Here is a 19,178-nt window from a genome sequence, read left to right on the forward strand (position 1 = left end):
GAAAATAATCCTTGCTGATAGTATAAGAGCTAGCAGAGCTGCTGAGAGCAAGGAAATCCAAGAATGTGAAAATCGGAGCTTAATGACACACTTGGCGTAATTTCTTGGTTACATATGTTAACCTTGCTTAATATCTTTGTGATGGAAACAGTATTGCCTTGAGGTTCTTTCCCATAAAATACTAATGGCAGCCCTATGGAAGGCTGCAATAATTATGCCTTTTTAAAAATGTTTCTTACATTTTTGAAAGTACTGATTTAACTGTAGCACAGGTGACTAGAAGACAGCAATAGAGTAAAAGCACATTGCTTGCACTTTGGAATCTGATCCAATTTGTGAACTGGATACCAATTTTATGTAAGTAATGTTCAGCAAATTCTTCAGTCTGGGGATATGCTGCAAAAGTTATGCGTGGAATGTACTGCTATCAAACTAAGACAATATGAGAAAGTTAAACACTTGACAGAGGAGAACTGACAAAGAAGAGAAAAGAGAAGAAACTATACTGGCGGTTCAGCAGTTTTCTGCATCTGGACTCACATCAATTTCATAAATATCTACCTTGTTGGATGGCAGCCACAAAGCATCATGAGAATTAATGTTTGAACTGAAAGAAGAACCTTCAGTTTCTATGCAACTGCTTCATACAGAAAGCTTCCAAAATGATAGCTTAGGGAATCTGCTCAGGTAGTAAAGGAGTTTTAGATTTTGGCCTTAGGGAATCTCCTCAAGTAGTAAAGGAGTTTTAGATTTTGGGCTATGTTCTCCTGATGGACTACTAAGGCCTCCTATGGACTTTGCCTAAACAATGTAGCCTTGTCTCCAGTGTAAGTTAGTGTCAACTCTACAACAAAACTGGCTGCAGCCATCTTGCTTGTTCTAGGTTGCCACACAAAAGGGAGGGCAGATGAAGTATCTTTGTTAGTCCAAACAATATTGTGTCCTGTGGGAACAAAGATCATTCTCTTTCTTAGGAGAAGAGGGTTGGACATTCTGTCAGAAAGCCTGCCAAACTGCTCTAATGGGTTGCATAGTTATTGCATAGAACTAGGGGGGAACTTTTAATTTGTAATAGTGTAACTCTTTGGAGGAAATTTCAGACTTGGTTTCACTTGTGACTGTGTCAATATTTTGTATCAATCAACATGTGCTTTGAGGAAGATTCAAGCCTCAGAGTTATGATTTATTCGGTTCTATCTATCGGAACCATGACAGTTAATATGGTCCTCTTGGCATTAGTCCTACCATCTGACTAATCCGATTGGTGCATATGGTTGAGCTCTAATGTCTGGTTGAGCGGTGCTGGTTTATTACACAAGTAGACAGTCTTTGGTGCCTGTCAGTGTCACAGCCAGAAATGAACTCCAGCCTGCTCACTAAAGGCAGAATTACACTAAAAAAGAACTGCATATGGACTGTGTCGTGCTTTGGATTTGATTTGTGGTTCAATTACTGGAACAGACATTCCATGAATATGTAGAACTAAGCTCTATATAAATAAATTCTAATCATTTTATTTGCTAGTGCATCTAAGATCACTAAACGTTGCATCATTGGATCAGTGTTACTAGTCTGGATATTGTTTAATTATTTTGTGGATGGGAAACATTTTAGTGAAACACTGCAGTCATTCTTCCTTCTTTGACCACAAGATGTGTTTATGCTTCATGTAATTGCTTATAACAAATGAATTACATTTCTGAGTGTGTGCATGACTCTCTGAGCCTTTGAGTATGTGTGACTGAAGCAAAAGGAACTGCCTATAGATAATGATGCGGACTACAGATTTACAACGAATGTTCCATTGTCCTAGAAGTGTGTATTAGTAACATTCTGTTAGCCACAGCTAATCTACATACAAAGGCATACAAATGCATACAAATGCATTTCTTTTAGCCCTGTACAAAAAGCTGTGCACATTTTCATTAATGGCAGGGAAAATTCAGCTGAAGAGCACAGATTGGGGTGCCTTCTGAATGACAGGTCTGGGATATGTCCAGGCAATTTATCTTTCATAAATTTTTCATCTCTGAAAAAAACTTAAAAAAGCACATTGGAAAGCTATTTCCCTTGCTCTTTTCAGCATCATTCAGGGACATTTTATTGTTAGCCTCTTCTGATGAGCTTTTAATGAGCTCACGAGGCTTGTAGAAATGCAATTGCAATAAGCCCGATGAAATATTCCATTTATCGTGAGCTGCTTTACCTGAAAGGGGTCCCCTTGATATCTGTATAATAGTAGTCATTTGTCATCACCAACACTCGCTTCTAGATTCAAGAGAGGAAAAAAAGTTTAATATGAAAAGTTCGTCAGGTTTGAATAAAAAAAGCAAACATGTAATCTAAGGCACGATTAATAATAGTGTAACAGAGAGATATGCAGACGTTTGAAATCTATCTACATCTAATAAACACAAGTAAACAAGTCTGTGTTTAAATTTTGTTGTAAAAGAATTGCCTATATAAAATACCCCTTTGTCCACTGTTTTCTTCACTTCCATGGAGAATTTTCCTGTTTTCCGATTCACCATTGCATTTCGAAGCTTAAATAGAAAAAAGGAGGAAATTATAAAAAGAAATTTAAAGAAAATAATTAAGACAACATCTTGTTTTTCTCTATATATCTGTCATTATAAATATATGTATTTAGTCCAAGAGTTTCTAAAAGAATCATGTTGAAAAATAGATTATAAAATATTGTAATAATCTGGACGTCATCAGGTTGGAAGGGATTACCTATATCACATATTAGCGCTTTTCCAGTGCTTTGAATATGAAGGTACTTAAAGAGTGTATAGGTGCACACAAATAGCACTTGCCACCAATAACTTAAATCAAAGCTATCTTTCTCCTGGACAGTGGCGTAGCGTGGGGGGTGCAGGGGGGGCCGGCCGCACCGGGCGCAACATCTGGGGGGGCGCGCTCGCACTCGCAGCTCTCTGCCCCTGCCTGGCTCACTCACTCTCTCTCACTGCAGTGCTGGCTGTGCGAATCTGATCCGAGCTGCCAGGTCGCCGCCCACTGTGGAGGGGGGGTGCCAGGCGTGCGGTGCAGTTAGGGGGCGCAAATTACTTGCCTTGCCCCGGGTGCTGACAACCCACGCTACGCCACTGCTCCTAGATCATACTACATATGCAGGGAACAGGCAGGGGATCCCAAGGAGAGGATACAACTGCTTTAAAGAGCTGTCTGCACTGCTACATTAATCCTCTTGTGAGTTCTGAACCACTCCCATCCCACCCACCTCCCTTTAATCTGAATCAGACTACCTATGCCTTTTGTTATGTCATCATTTTTAGAGATATTTCCTTACCTAATGAGCATGTGTAGGCAAAAAAAGCAGTGGGAGTGGGAACGACTTCTTACTTCCTGCCAGCTTCCCCTTGAGTTTCCTTGTGAGAAATTGGCAGGGAGTATCAGAAATACCCTCTTCTACCCTCCCCTCCCCTCCCCTCCCTTCCCAGGAAGGGTAAGTGGCTGCTGCTGGGTGGGGAGGGAGCAAGGGATTGTGAAACTGGCCAGGAACATTGTCAGACTAGCTGTCATGCAAGACTGAAATCGAAGACTTCATGCAACATTGAAAACGAAGACCCACATGACCACAGCAGCAGTTCAGTAAATTCAGCAGCAGCCATTAACACTGAAGCAGCCAAATTTTCCCCCAAATTCTATTCCTTCAGGAGTCACGGGTCCCAGATTTGGGGCACATTCTATAAGTTAGTCCATCAGTGCCTCAGTTCAAAAAACTTTTGCTGTATGATGCAGAATTTTGCCCAATTAAAGATCATGATAACAAGAATTTTAGTAGTATATTGGTAGATTCCTGCATGGTATAATATCTAATTTAGACCAAGTATATGTAGCTGTTGTAAAGAGCCTCTTCCAAGTATGTTGTACTTCAGTTCCAAAGGTGAGCTGTCATGAAGCTAAAACTAGATGAATTTGATCACACAGCCTCACAACTTGGTTTTTTGCATTAATTTATCATTTAAAAACAGCATAAAAATTCAAATTTAAATATGAGTTAAAATAAGTGTAGTCTGTCTCACAAAAGTGCATTTTAATGTGTTTTCAGAGAGAGACAGGTCCAGTCCAGAGCTCCCACATTAAATCAGAACCAGAGGATCATATCCAATCATATGAGAAAACTGAATCATATTCCTCAAGCTCCGTTCCTTGCAGCTTTTATTTCAGTTTAAAAAGTGGACCTGAGATGGCTAGACAAGCATCTTTGCGGAGATGTTTAAGTTCAGATTCCTTCCATTGAATGGGGTAACTGGACTTTAGTGGCCTTCTAATTCTCTGATTCTCTAATTCTACAGATACTTGATTGGGCCACATGACATTTTTTTGCTCTTGACAATTTACAGTGCTCATTTCCCTGAAGCTGAAGGCTGTCTTTCAAGGCTGAAAAGCACAGGGGAGCAAAGCTTGTTGTCAGTAAAATAACTGTTTTATTCTTGTGAAAAATCTGAGTATGGCTGACTAAATTAAAGCTGCATTGTTGGTATTTTTTTTTCATTTGGGGGCATCTTGATTTGAGCCCCATTATCTTATTCCACAGTCAACAAGTGTAAAGGATTTTTAAAAAGTTTTTGGTTATGGGCTTTATCAAATAAAATATATATTTTACTGGGTTTTTTAAATATAAAAATGTAATGTGTAATATGCAATTCTGGAAATATTTTCCCTTTTTAACTTTTGTGGTTTTGGACTTGGAGAGCTGGTCTTAATTACCAATCTACTTTCTAATGTTTAAAGAACTGTTCCATTTATCTTTAACATGTTTCTCATTTTTCTCCATCTCAGAGCCTGCAGTATTCCACTCCCACACAACCCTCAGGCAAGTCGCAAATTTACAGAAAGGGCCTCCAAACCTCTCGTAGCTTTTAAGATCAAGTATGCATATGGGAATAAGATCTCTCCTTTTTTACCCCCTGAATATAGTTTTTGGCTTCGGATAATAGTTTTTCATCTATTCTGTAGACTTTTCTTTTACTACCTCCACGGGGCTTGAATTGGTGTCTAGTGATATGAATGAGGGACTACCCACATTACTGTTGTTGCTAAAATAATAAAACTTCCATGTATAAAGGTCTTTAAAAATATCATTATAAAAGAAATATTGAATGACAATAAATGAAGTTATGAATGCTTCCATTAATCTAATTAAAGCAGATGCTAATAGACAGACAGCTTCATTTGGGGCAGAAATCTTATGCAGCCATTAGTAATTTTGAAAGGATGCTATGGGTCTTCTTATATAGGAGCACTCATGACTCTGATGTTTTCTGCCACCTCAACCTTTGATGGGTGGTGGGCACACTTCCAAAAAAAGTATTGCTTGGAATTTCTGTAGGTCCGTGTATGGTCTAGGCAGGGGTCACCAACCTTTGCAACTTTAAGACTTGTGGACTTCAACTGCCAGAATTGATTGGGGATTTCTGGGAGTTGAAGTCCACAGGTCTTAAAGTTTGAAGGTTGGACACCCCTGGTCTAGGGTAAAAAAAATGAAATTAGAAGCTGCTATTCTGCTTTGCATCAGACCAGCTTGTTTTGTTTTAAATCAGGAGGGTTAGGGGAGCTGGTAAGAATCATCTCTGGGCATACCTGAGTATATGGACATCCCGTTGCCTGCTTCTGGATTAATATATATTAATATATGAGAATGTGAGCTAGCATACAACTCTCCAGTATTTTAGGGCTGGAATTTCTCATGTATTGTGAGAATTCTCACAAAACGGCTACTACAGAGTTGCACATTAACAAAATAATGCCAAGGCAATACTGGCATTTCCTAAGCACTGATTTAATAGAATGCCACTTGGCCATCTTCTGATCCTTCTCTGTTGGGATATTCCAATAATGTGTCCCTGGCATTTTAGGGATTCAGGTTCTTGCAAGTTATATCCAGGGTCCCTCTAATAAACAACGTATCAGTTAGATTTTGCAGAACAGGTAAGATTATAATGGTATTCCGGATGGCATAGGTTTCTAAGGATGGAAACCCATTTACTGCAGTGATGGCTTCCTACAGTAATTAACACCATTGCTGCTAATTATGTTATGAGAATATGCCTTGAAAATCATATAACTGATGGGAAGTTCGCTGACTAATTCTTACAGCAATCTACATCATAACAGTCCAACATCTCAGGATGGGCAACATTCCTTCCCATGCCCTTCAGTATGGCCCATGGGGATGGTAGAAAAGTGGCTCTACCTTACTTGCTGAGTAGAGTGCTTCCTTCCAAGAATAGCACTCTATGTGCTACTAGTAAGCAAGTTTGTAGAAGAGCAAGTGAAAAAATCAGCCTGTACGAAAGTTGCTTGAAGAAAGCAATAAGGCTCAGTTTTATGATATGATGGCATTACATAAAAGTTACATGAGCATCTATCTTGAGATATGACAACAAAATCTCATAATAGGCAGGCAATAAAGTGAAATTAGAATAGACCATCTTCATTTGATATAGATGAAGAAGTTTCCACAATTATATTGTACCAGTTCACTAGACAGCCATTTGATGCCAGTATAGATTGAAACATATCTGCAGCCTAGTTCTCATTGAGGTGGTAAAGGTATATCTGTATTAAATCACTTTAAACTGTATTAATGGATGTTTGGAACATAGGTTATTTCATGCTTTGGCATAAAACTATCCACACATAATGAAATAAAAATATAAAATATATATCCATTCTAGAATTGTAACCTAAAAAGTCTCTCTTTTATATATTGTTTCATTTTTTTTTGTTGGTATGCCTCATCTAGGCTTCCATCTACAAATCAGAAGCAGTGTAGTTAAGAAAACAGAGTTATCACTTTAATGAGAAGAATATACCTAGGGAGGTTCTGTTAGATAATATCCAATTTGTTTTACTATTTGGTGTTCCACAATTTGGTGATCCCATGGTGGGTTTGCCTACAGCTGTACTGATCCCAGCCAACATATCTAATTTGTCCAGAGGGTGCCAGGTTGGGAATACTCTGTTTTCCAATGTTATTTCTTTGGAAGAAAGAACCTCCAAGCATTACTGAATATAGCTATTCTCGTCCAAAAACAAATTACAGAATAGTTTTCCTTCAGTAAATTGCTGAATTGCTCCTTTATTTGTTTCATGCTAATCAATAAGATAAATGTAATGTATCTAGAACAAAGGAAGGACAACTGCAATTATGGAAATGGATTAGAACAATAAGGATTTATTTTTATTTGGCAGGAGAGGCATGCTATGATATCTGGTTATTTTGGACAGGTACTTTGGTCACTTCTGTATTGTGACATTTACCACTACCACCATGACAACTAAAGAGTTCGGGAGGGGTCTCTAGTGTCATTGATAGACTACTATTGGTGATCCTTCTTTAGAATGAGGCATTGGGTAAGTTCCTCTGGAGATCATTTGTCTGAGTCAACATTCTGAAGGACATTTCAACACAGCAAAGTCTGAATCCCAGTCTGACATGCATTCTATTTGCATATATTTATTTAATGTTGTTTCAGTCACCCTAGATTGTCTATCCAACACCTTACTCTGCTAACTCCTCAGATAGTTCCAGTTAGTACAGAGGAGAAGTACACCTTTGTTGAAATATCAGGAAACATTAATGGTTGTGAAATTTTTACATTTTGACCTGGACAATTTAATTTTCAATTATAATCTTAAAAATAAAAATAAGTCAAAATATTTAAAAAAGTAGAAAATGATATACTCTTAAAGAAGAATATTTGAGTTGAAAATGCAGGAAACAACATGGAAGGCATTCAAAATTGATGTTTATGAACTGTGATCATAAGTATCAAAATATACAGGCAGTATTACTTGAGGCACAAAAGATGGGAGAAATTAGTTAACAGTAAAGACAGACATTGCTTAGGTTATTATAATTCATAAATAATATTGTAATTTAAACACTGAGTAAGGTAGTTTGAGAAGGCAGAAATGTGTACACACACACACACACACAGAGAGAGAGAGAGAGAGAGAGAGAGAGAGAGAGAGAGAGAGAGAGAGAGAGAGAGAGAGAGAGAGAGAGAGAGAGAGAGAGAGAGAGAGAGAGAGAAGGCAGCAGACAGAAACTTGAGTCAGAGAAAAGTGATCAAGAAATGTCTACATTTGAATACTGACAATACTCCAGAGGTAGAGATACGTGATGAATCCCAGATTTCAGAAAGATGTGACAGTGTAAATATGGGAAACTTCTGTTGATATATTCAAAACCTCTCAGAAATGATTGGAGTTTGGAAGGATATAGGAACTGTTAATGTACTGCTGATATATGAGAAGAGTGCAAGGCAAGATTTGTGAAAAGGCAGACAGGCAAGCATGACTTTAGTTGGTACAGACGTTATGGGAAAAGCTAAATAACAGAAACCAAAAGGAGAACACCTGGAAAGTTACGATTTAATTAAGGACAGTCAGCATGGATTCGCACAAAATGAAACATGCTCAAAATATCAGATTTATGGAGGAAGTAACAGAAAAAACAGACAAAAGGTTAAGTCATGGACATAAGGAAAACTTTTGATACAGTACACCAGAAAATTGACAAGTAAATACAGAATGGCATTGAAGGGAACTGCAAAATGACCAGAAAGAAGCAATGTGCAGTTTGATTAGAACAAAAAGAATAAGAATGCAAAGGTTAACAGATAAGACATTTGATGGACAACATGAACATAGTGAATATCACCTGGATATAGAACAAAATGCATTTCATCTTATAAAGAGTAGCAAGCTTCTTGTATTTCAGACAATAGCATAAGAGAAATAGAACTGCCTTGGCAAAATTTGGCACATATTTTTATGGCTGTGCTGCTGTTATTTGATCTAACATCCGAACGTTACTGAAGAGACCAAAGAAAATGAGTTTTGGAATCCACATGGCTTTTAAAACTTATGCTTCCTACTCATCTTACCTACATTCATCTAACCATGGCAGGAGTACCCTCATTTTGGAAGGACCATGTTGGTACCTTAGAACTGGCCTACCCAATTCAGTTTAAATGGGAGAAGATTCTCCATTTAAAGAAGGTGTGTGCTTCAAGGGGCTGCTATTTCTTACTAGGACTGCTGATCCTTTGGAATGCCTCCCATTAGGGCACACATCAATTCTGACCATGGTGATCCTCTGAAAGCAGCTGGAAGATGGAAATCTTCCAGGGAGCATCTGAGATCTGTCACTTGGATTTAAAATTTTGATTTTTTTAAAAAAAATTGCTAGGTTTTTATTGTTTGGTACAGTGAATATTTTAATGGTTTGCATTTTCTGTAAAGCCACCAAGAATCCTGTAGGGATTGCAGTGAGGTATAAATCTAATAAATAAATAAATAAGATTTGGATTGTTGTTGTTGTTGTTGTTTTTTGTTTTTAGGCTGTTAGTTGTTTTTTTTTTCATTTTTATTATATTCTTAGCTATTTTAACATTGGTTTGTGCTTAAATTGTAAGCCGCCCTGAGTCTTTGGAGAAGGGCGGGATATAAATGGGATTAAAATAAAATAAAATAAATTTTAATGGTTGGTTGATTCTAAAAAGCCTCCAAGATTCCTGTGGGATTGCAGCAGGCAATCATGTAGTCAGCCATGCAGTTAACTTTTTATTATATTCATTTATTCATTCATTCATTCATTCATTCATTCATTCATTCATTCATTCATTCATTCATTCTATATTTTCTACAGCTGCCCATCTCAACAAGTGACTCAGGGCAGTATATATTATAAAAACAATAATCTGTCCCACATTTACTTAAGAATACCGTATTTTCTGGCGTATAAGACGACTTTTTAACCCATGAAAATCATCTCAAAAGTTGGGGGGTTGTCTTATACGCCCAGTCATCTTATACGCCAGAAAATCAGCGAGCCCGGGAAGGCACGCCCTCCCCTCTCACTGTGGAGGAAGCAGGGCAGGCTGGCGTCTGGTGGGAGCCGGCAGGGCAGTCCTGCACACGTGCGCGCTCCCCGGCTGTTAAGGAGCACTCCTTAGCAGCCGGGGAGTGCGCGCGTGTGCAGGACTGCCCTGCTGGCTCCCGCCCGATGCTCTTCCCTCTTGAGGCAGCATCCCCGAGGACTCCTTAGGAGCCGGGGAGCGATGCTGCCTCAAGAGGGAAGAGCGTTGGGTGGGAGCCAGCAGGGCAGTCCTGCACACGCGCGCACTCCCCGGCTGCTAAGGAGTGCTCCTTAACAGCCGGGGAGCACGCACGTGTGCAGGACTGCCCTGCCGGCTCCCGCCAGATGCCAGCCTGCCCTGCTTCCTCCACAGTGAGAGGGGAGGGCGTGCCTTCCCGGGCTCGCTGATTTTCCGGCGTATAAGATGAAAAATCTTGAAAATCATCTCAAAAGTTGGGGGGGTCGTCTTATATGTCCAGTCGTCTTATACGCTGGAAAATACGGTATCTATTCCCTTCTTTTTCCATGCTGCGAAACAAGCCTAGTTATATCTACAATGCTTTAGTTATGTTTTTAAAAAAGAGTTCTGGGCATATATGAAATATATACCATTGTTTTTGTGGGATCAATATTTGGGAATTTTTTCTCAGTTTGCAGATATTGTGACCACTCTTTCATCCCTTTGGAACTCCTGAAGTCTTCTTCCCCAATGGGCCCTGAACAGCAGCTCTCCAAAGGCCATTCAACCTAGTGTAGTCCTTGAGTTGACTGGGACTACACTAGTCTAGTAAGAATCTGCTTCCTACGTTTGGGCCATTTTCATCCCAGGACTAAAAGCCAGGACTGAAAATAGGGAGAAAGAAGTTGTTTCCCATTCATGACAGTAGAAATCGGACTTTCAATGGTGGAAATACTTCTTCCCATTGGTTTCACGTCATAGGATGAAGTTACAGTACATTATACAAATGTGCTGCCATGAGGATCATCAACTTGGGGAACTTGAAAAGACATCAGATAAACTTAAAACGTGTGAGGCTGTGAAGGATTCCATATGCCTCCACGATCAAAGGCATTGCCCCTTTGATCAATACCTCTAGGAAAGCACTGTTTTGTGTACGTTCTGTTCACAAAAGGTTGACTTGAGGATAATGAATGATGTAAGAGGATTCTTATAACATATATTGAGAAAAGAAAGTAAATGAGAAAAAAAAGAGATTTTATTTATATACATTCTTAGTGATTTACTGATTTTACTAGCAGAGTAGGGACTTAAAAACAAGGGAGGCTCTGCACAATAGACCTGAAAACTCAGGAATTATCTTTATACACAAAGGCTCTGAGCCTGTTACACTCTCTTCCATCAATTGCATTAGAGATCCTTTTTTCTCTTAATGTTCCAGCTCATGTTGATAGTGTTGTGTAGGAATGAAATCAAGGGAGACCCTTCCCTCTTCATCTGCCTTAAACCAGCAGAAGAAGATGGGCTGATAAATGCAACAACTAAAGTAATAACAACACACTGACACTTATATAGATGCACAAACACAAATTAAAAACACAACTGAAGCATCGTGGAAACACCCATTGCATTAATCAATTATAACCGAAATATATTTGTTGGGAAAGGGCTAACACAAAATGAGATAAAAGATAAAATTTACCCATTTTTTTTAAAGAGACTGATCATTTTCCTTTTTTCTCTTCCTGCTGCTCATTCAAGCTGGTAGTGAGTGCAACTGACTTTTCTGTCAAGCAGCGACTGAACAATCACTTACCACATCATCTCTGTCTTCCCATTCAACCTCAGAGAGGTCAACACTGCTGTAATTGGGCTTTCTTCGCTTTTTCCCTTCTTCGTACTAGGGTCATTAAAAAGAAAGAAAGAAAGAAAGAGATGAGATGTTGGGTGGAAAAAAATCCTGGCACTTTTATTTTTCTAGTAAATCAATATAATTTGATTTACAAGCTAAGCTTGTAAGCCGCCCTGAGTCTTCGGAGAAGGGCGGGATATAAATGGAATTAAAATAAAATAAAAAATAAAAATAATCATCGTCAACTTTCTCTCCCTATTACATTCAATTTTGCATAAATGAATAAAACACTGTTCTTTTGGAGTATATTAAGATGCTTTTTTTCAACAATCTTCTAGAGTCTGGGGCTCTCTTCCATGCTAGACTGCAAAGCCATCTCATCCAGCCAGCATTAGCATGGTAGTTAGCAGTGCTTTTTTTGTAAAAGAAAAAGGTGCCGGAACTCACACACATCATACAACCCGCCTTGCCTACCCTACACGGTTCCATCCAAAAAAGGTGCCGGAACTCCGTTCTGAGCGTTCTATGAGAAAAAAAGCCCTGGTAGTTAGAGACACCACATTTAAAAGGTATCCTGTTATGTTGCTATGTATTATATTTTATTGGCAAATAGATCCTTGCAACAGTATAAACATAGAATAAAAAGATAGCAATTACTATTTATTTTCTTACAAATGTCTTGTGCCATACACTTTACAAATAAAAGTCACAGCTATATTCTGCTGCAAACCACTTCGTAAAATGGAAAACACACACAACCCTTAGTCATATTTGCAAAGTTTAAAAAAAGACATCTTGAACCTTCTTTTCCAGACCTGCAGGAAGTTATATTTCCTACAGTGTTATCAACAACTGTTTATATATTTCTATTAAAACAAGATAAGAGACTACTCCTGGGAAGTTTGGTGTTAGTATCTGCGTGATATTACATTTTATCTGTTCTTTCATGGAGAAAAATGCAAGAAACACAGTAATAAGGAAGTGTAACAATAAACACTGGTATTGTTATACTGTAAATCTCACTTTTTAAAAAATAAACATCACAGTTACAAATGAGTTGACATTGGTGTTTTCATCATGTAGAAAAATCCTGCCCCCTGCTGCATCCAACAGCAAAGAGAGCTTGCTAAAAATAACTAACTTTCCAATGTGTAGGCTAAGTCTGATGTCTAAAGTGGAATTTGCTAGCTTTCCAAGAAAATAAACTGAGGCTATATTTTAAAGATTGTTATTAAATATTAACATTAACACTGTTCAAAAGCCATTTTGAATCCATTACTTGCAATTAGGCTTCAAAATGAAAATTTTAATCTAAAAGTTGCAGTGCACAAAAGATTGACACTTATTATGATTCCGAAGGACCTAAATTCTTCAATGATGCCCCTGCCATCAGTCAAGACCAGTTGGGTTTCGCCATCCCCTATCCCTTGGTGAGCTTGCATTCAACTGGTGCCAGGGCACAGTGTCATCATGGGTGTTTAAGAACTAATTATATGCCTTCTGCCATAACTGAGTGATACAGCTAGCTGAACAAGGAAGTGATGGCTCAGAAGGGGTAGTGAGGTGGGGCTGGAAGCTGAATAAAAGGGAATTTACGAGCAGCGCACTGAGTGTATCCACATGGATCCTGACCAGGTTAGGAGACAGGTATAGCTAAATGGAATGTTGCAGAAACAGAGAAGGGACAGGGAGGCAATGAAGGAGTGCTGTGGGCACAACATAATCAGCAGTGGTTTAAAGTCAGAGTAAGGTAAAGGTAAAGGTTCCCCTGCACATGCGTGCTAGTTGTTTCCAACTCTAGGGGCCGGTGCTCATCTCCGTTTCAAAGCCGAAGAGCCAGCGCTTGTCCGAGGACGTCTCCGTGGTCATGTGGCCGGCATGACTAGATGCCAAAGGCACATGGAATGCTGTTACCTTCCCACCATAGTGGTCCCTATTTTTCTACTTGCATTTTTTACGTGCTTTCAAGCTGCTAGGTTGGCAGAAGCTGGGATGAGTAACAGGAGCTCACTCTGTTACACGGCACTTGGGATTCAACCCGCCAAACTGCCGACCTTCTGATCGAAAAGCTCAGCATCCTAACCCACTGAGCCACCGCGTCCCTTTAAAAGTCAGAGTAAGGGGCTGCTTTCATTATAGCTATATTTCATACATACATTCTGAGGGTCAAGAAGGCCAACTAGCAGTTTTCTGTCAGACTCAAAGTTTTCCTGGGCCCATTTGTATCAGAGCAACTGGCAGCAAAGTATGGCAGTGAAGGCAGTCTTTAGATCCCCTTGGGGTGGCCATATTACACCTCTGTTCTGCAAACTTCACTGGATTCCAGTCTCCTTCTGAGCACAGTTCAAGGTATTGTGATATTTAAAGCCCTTAATGGCATGAGTCCATGCTAACTGATGAAGTGCTTCATCCTGCTAGGACATTCCTATCCTATTTGTGCTGATAGAGATGACCCACTTCGGATCAGTCAAAAAACTCTATCGGGATCCAGAAGAAGGGCCTTCTCTGCTGCAGCGCCCTTTGGAACAATTTACCCTTTAAGGTAAAATACGTCCCCACCTTCCTATCCTTCTTCAAGAGCTCAAAAACCCGGCTCTGTTGGTTGGCTTGGGGACCAGATGAGGGAATTTGGTGCTGGAGGTGAGTGTTGGATTAACGGCAGATTCCACATCCCCTCCTTGCTCTCTGCCCTCCACCCATCATCTTTTTGTTACCATATTGATGTATTCTCATATTTTATTTTATTTTTCTATTATTTTACTTCTGTTTATACTCTTTTCATTTCTTCCTTTTTATTGTAAGCTACCTAGAATATGCCCATAGCAAGATAAGTGACTTATAAATTTAACAAACAAACAAATGCATTTTGCTTTATACTTCTGAAGAGTGCCAGATTACATATGCATGGACAAATATATATATTTGATACCTAATCCCCATTATGTACAATATTCTGGATCCAATAAAGATATTTATATCCATTAGCTTTTGAAATGGAGGACAATCTTCACAGAAAGCTAAGAAGGGTTTTGAGGGATTTATTCTAATGGAAATGAGTAATATTGCATGAACATATTATTAGTTTTTATTACCTCACTTTCCCACTTTCTAATTCTATTTTTCTTTCTCCTTTTCACACATTAGTCTATGGATGTTCCACTTTTGCTGAATGAAGTCTGAACAGAACTATTCCTTTTGTTTGATGTCTGTTGTATTCTGATAAAAAAATGAACATGAAAAAAGGCAAAGAAAATATCCCCACCCCAAAATCTCTTTAATTTTCAGCCTTACACTTCCTGAGCATAACATTGTGATTTGTTCTGGATTTGCAATTTGTTTTCCTGCAATATGGATTGGTGATGCTACTGGAAGATGTGAGATTCAGAGTTTGCAGAAACATAAGACATGCAATCTTACCCTGTCAAGAATGTCATAACATTGTTCTCAACAATGAAAAGCCTAGCTAGTATTGAGTCAATTTCCCCCCTTATAATAATAATGGCAGAAAGTGAAGAAGAACTAAAGAGCCTCTTGTTGCGGGTGAAGAAGGAGAGTGCAAAACTTGGGTTGAAACTAAACATTAAGAAAACCAAGATCATGGCATCTGGCCCTCTCAATTCCTGGCAAATAGATGGGGAGGAAATGGAGGTAGTGACAGATTTTATTTTCCTGGGCTCCAAGATCACCGCAGATGGGGACTGTAGCCAAGAAATTAAAAGACGCTTGCTCCTTGGGAGGAAAGCCATGGCAAATCTAGACAGCACACTAAAAAGCAGAGACATCACCCTGTCAACAAAAGTGTGTATAGTCAAGGCTATGGTCTTCCCAGTTGCAATGTATGGCAGTGAAAGTTGGACCATAAGAAAGGCTGAGCGCCAAAGAATTGAAGCCTTTGAACTATGGTGCTGGAGAAGACTCCTGCGAGTTCCTTGGACTGCAAGGCGATCAAACCGGTCAGTCCTAGAGGAGATCAACCCTGACTGCTCTTTAGAAGGCCAGATCCTGAAGCTAAAACTCAAATACTTTGGCCACCTAATGAGAAGGAAGGACTCACTGGAGAAGAGCCTAATGCTGGGAAAGATTGAGGGCAAGAGAAGAAGGGGACGACAGAGAATGAGGTGGCTGGATGGAGTCATTGAAGCAGTAGGTGTGAGCTTAGATGGACTCCAGAAGATGGTAGAGGACAGGAAGGCCTGGAGGAACATTGTCCATAGGGTCGTGATGGGTCGGACACGACTTCGCAACTAACAACATCAATAACAACAAAATAATAATAATAATAATAATAATAATAATAATAATAATAATAATAATAATAATAATAATAATAATAATAATAATAATAATAATGAGAAGAAGAAGAAGAAGAAGAAGAAGAAGAAGAAGAAGAAGAAGAAGAAGAAGAAGAAGAAGAAGAAGAAGAAGAAGAAGAAGAAGAAGAAGTTGGAAGGGACCTTGGAGGTCATCTAGTCCAACCCCCTGCTCAGGCAGGAAACCCTATACCATTTCAGACAAATGGCTGGCCAGTCTCTTCTTAAAAATTTCCAGTGTTGGAGCATTCACCACTTCTGGAGGCAGGTTGTTCCACTGGTTAGTTGTTCTAACTGTCAGGAAGTTTCTCCTTAGTTCTAGGTTGCTTCTCTCCTTGACTAGTTTCCATCCGTTGCTTCTTGTCCTGCTTTCAGGTGCTTTGGAGAATAGCTTGGCTCCCTCTTCTTTGTGGCAGCCCCTGAGATATTGGAACACTGCTATCATGTCACCCCTCACACTTCTCTTCATTAAACTACACATACCCAATTCCAGTAGCAGTTTCTTATATGTTTTAGTCTCCAGACCTCTAATCATCTTTGTTGCTCTTCTCTGTACTCTTTCTAGAGTCTCAACATCCTTTTTACATCGTGGTGACCAAAACTGGATTCAGTATTCCAGGTGTGGCCTTACCAAGGCATTGTAAAGTGGTATTAGTACTTCACTTGATCTTGATTCTATCCCTCTGTTAATGCAGCCTAGCACTGTGTTGTCTTTTTTGGCAGCTGCAGCACACTGCCAGCTCATATTGAAGTGATTGTCCACTAGGACTCCGAGATCTCTTTCACAGTTACTACTATTGAGCAAGGTACCACCTATACTATACCTGTGCATTTGATTTTTCCTGCCTAAATGTAGAACCTTACTTTTTTCACAATTGAATTTCATTTTGTTAGATAGTGCCCAGTGTTTGAGTCTGTCCAGATCCTCCTGTATTTTAAGCCTATCTTCTGGAGTATTGGCTATTCCTGCCAGCTTGGTGTCGTCTGCAAATTTGATGAGTTCCCCATCTATCCCCTCATCCAAATCGTTGATGAAGAAGTTGAAGAGCACTGGGCCCAGAACAGAGCCCTGGGGCACCCCACTACACACTTCCTTCCATGTAGATGCAGTTCCATTGAGGACCACATGCTGAGTACGGTCTGTCAGCCAGCTACGAATCCATCTGGTGGTGATGCTATCTAACCTACATTTTTCTATCTTATCAAGTAGTAGGTTGTGATCTACTTTATCAAATGCCTTACTGAAGTCCAAGTAAATTATATCTACAGCATTCCTCTGGTCCACTAGTTTTGTCACTTGGTCAAAGAATGCAATAAGATTTGTCTGGCATGATCTGTTTTTGACAAACCCATGTTGGCTTTTAGTGATAACTTTGTTCGCATCAAGGTGTTCGCTGATTTGTTGTTTCAATATCTTCAGGAAGGCTAGTGGCAATGGAAAAATGGAGAAAACTGAAATGGTCAAAGTGTGGTCATTCTCAGTGAGGAACCTGGAGAGAGAGGACTTTGCCAACTTCACAGTAATTGCTAGGATGTGTATACATCTGTCCTCATTCCTTCTCTTTGATTTTTTTTAGCTTTCAAAAAAGCTCCGGTGTGCTTACTTTCAGCATCATTAGGGATCTTCTTGTAGCTTGATGAGGCAATGATATAATATTGGTCATGTGACTTTGAAATATTGTGTGGTTAGCTAACCATTTCCAGAAAATGCTGCAAGTTTGTGTATACTTTTACCAAAAATAAAGAAAGAAGATGAGTGGACCAGTCAAGTAGATATTCTTCCCTTGGCCATTTTCCTACCTTGTTCCTTGTCCTATGTAAACCTTGCAAATGTTTAAGTTCTTTTTTTCCCCATGTAAAAGAGAAACAAATAAAATCTGTATCCTTTTGTAAGCATAAGAATGTATCAAAACATAGTTATTCCACCCAACAGCTGTCTTTGATATAGTCCAAATCAACTAAAGTATGGCAGATACTTTGATTTTTAATCTTACCAGTTCTAGTCCTGACATACAGAAGCTGAAAACCTTTCAAAATAAGGACTATACGCCGTCAGCTTCTCACCTACAAAAATGCCCCAAGTTGCTCCACTTACTAGAGGGGAGCTGCCATGATCTTAATCCAGTGAGCAGCTAAGTACTGGCAGTCAACGCCATCTAGAACAAGGTGGTTCTAGTGATGTTCCCTCAACCTCTAGAGCCAAAAGAAATATCTTTTCCCAACTCCTTCCTTTCACTGAGGTTAGAGGAACATTATTTACAATTCTTGTTAGAATGCAAAACCTGCCAACCTCTGCTCTCATTATTTACACCTATGCCCATAGCTTACAATATCGCACCATAAATTCTGGGAAAGTCTGTCTGATCATTTTTATCACAGTCAACTTTGAAATGATTCTTTGCATTCCTCAGTGACAACCATGCCAATCCTTACTGAAGCACCTGAAATCTGTTCGTTGTAATAGGGTGTCAGACTAAACCCAGGATCATAGCCCCATTCAATCAGACTTGTTTTATAGTTAGCCAAAGTAGAGGTAAAAGAGATAATTGTATACTATGCCATATTTATGGAGGAAAAATGAAATATAATGCAATATATAATAAAATAATACTTCAAATCATTTTAATTGTTTGCTAATTATACCTTTCTTCTTATTTATTTTAATTCTTTCTGCTTTAAATTTATATCTGGTTTACTATCTCAGTGATTTGTTCATGCAGTGTACATTGTAAAACACTTGTCATGCAACATACATTGTAAGTCAAAAATATTAAAATAATGCAGATGATATGCAAAATACTAGAGGTCATTAAAAAGAATTTCTTGTAGGAGAGGCATATTTTTGATTGAAGATTCAAAAAATGCCAGAATATAGCAGTAAGGCAGTGGAAATAATCCTTAAATATGTAAAACCAGAATGGTAGTATTCTTGGCCATTTTTTTAATAGATAAAACATTTACCTAGTTGTGGTCACTTACAAAGCAAGCCAGATGTAGCATGACAATTTTTCTAAAATAATTTTATTCACTCTTGGAATGGGAAGGAGAGATCAACTTTAGGACCTAAAAATACAGTTCTCTGCTATGTTTATTTGAGCTGAAGTCCCCATTAATTTGGCATGCCCATGATTTTCACCTTGTGATTTATCTGGCACCAAT

General features: G+C 39.0%; 1 protein-coding gene across 1 annotated transcript in view; it reads right to left on the reverse strand.

Annotated features, from left to right (window-relative positions):
• CACNA2D3 (calcium voltage-gated channel auxiliary subunit alpha2delta 3) overlaps positions 1-19,178 on the reverse strand; it is a gene marked incomplete at its 5' end in the record, with an annotated part of 613,685 nt that overhangs the window by 117,423 nt on the left and 477,084 nt on the right. Inside the window, 3 exons of the mRNA XM_083353347.1 lie at positions 2,207-2,268; positions 2,472-2,543; positions 11,674-11,757. Of these exons, the coding sequence (XP_083209473.1) occupies positions 2,207-2,268; positions 2,472-2,543; positions 11,674-11,757 (218 nt within the window). The remainder of the gene's footprint in view (positions 1-2,206; positions 2,269-2,471; positions 2,544-11,673; positions 11,758-19,178) is intronic.

Source organism: Vipera ursinii (genome assembly GCF_947247035.1).
Source record: "Vipera ursinii genome assembly, chromosome: 2".
Classification (NCBI taxonomy): Eukaryota; Metazoa; Chordata; class Lepidosauria; order Squamata; family Viperidae; genus Vipera; species Vipera ursinii.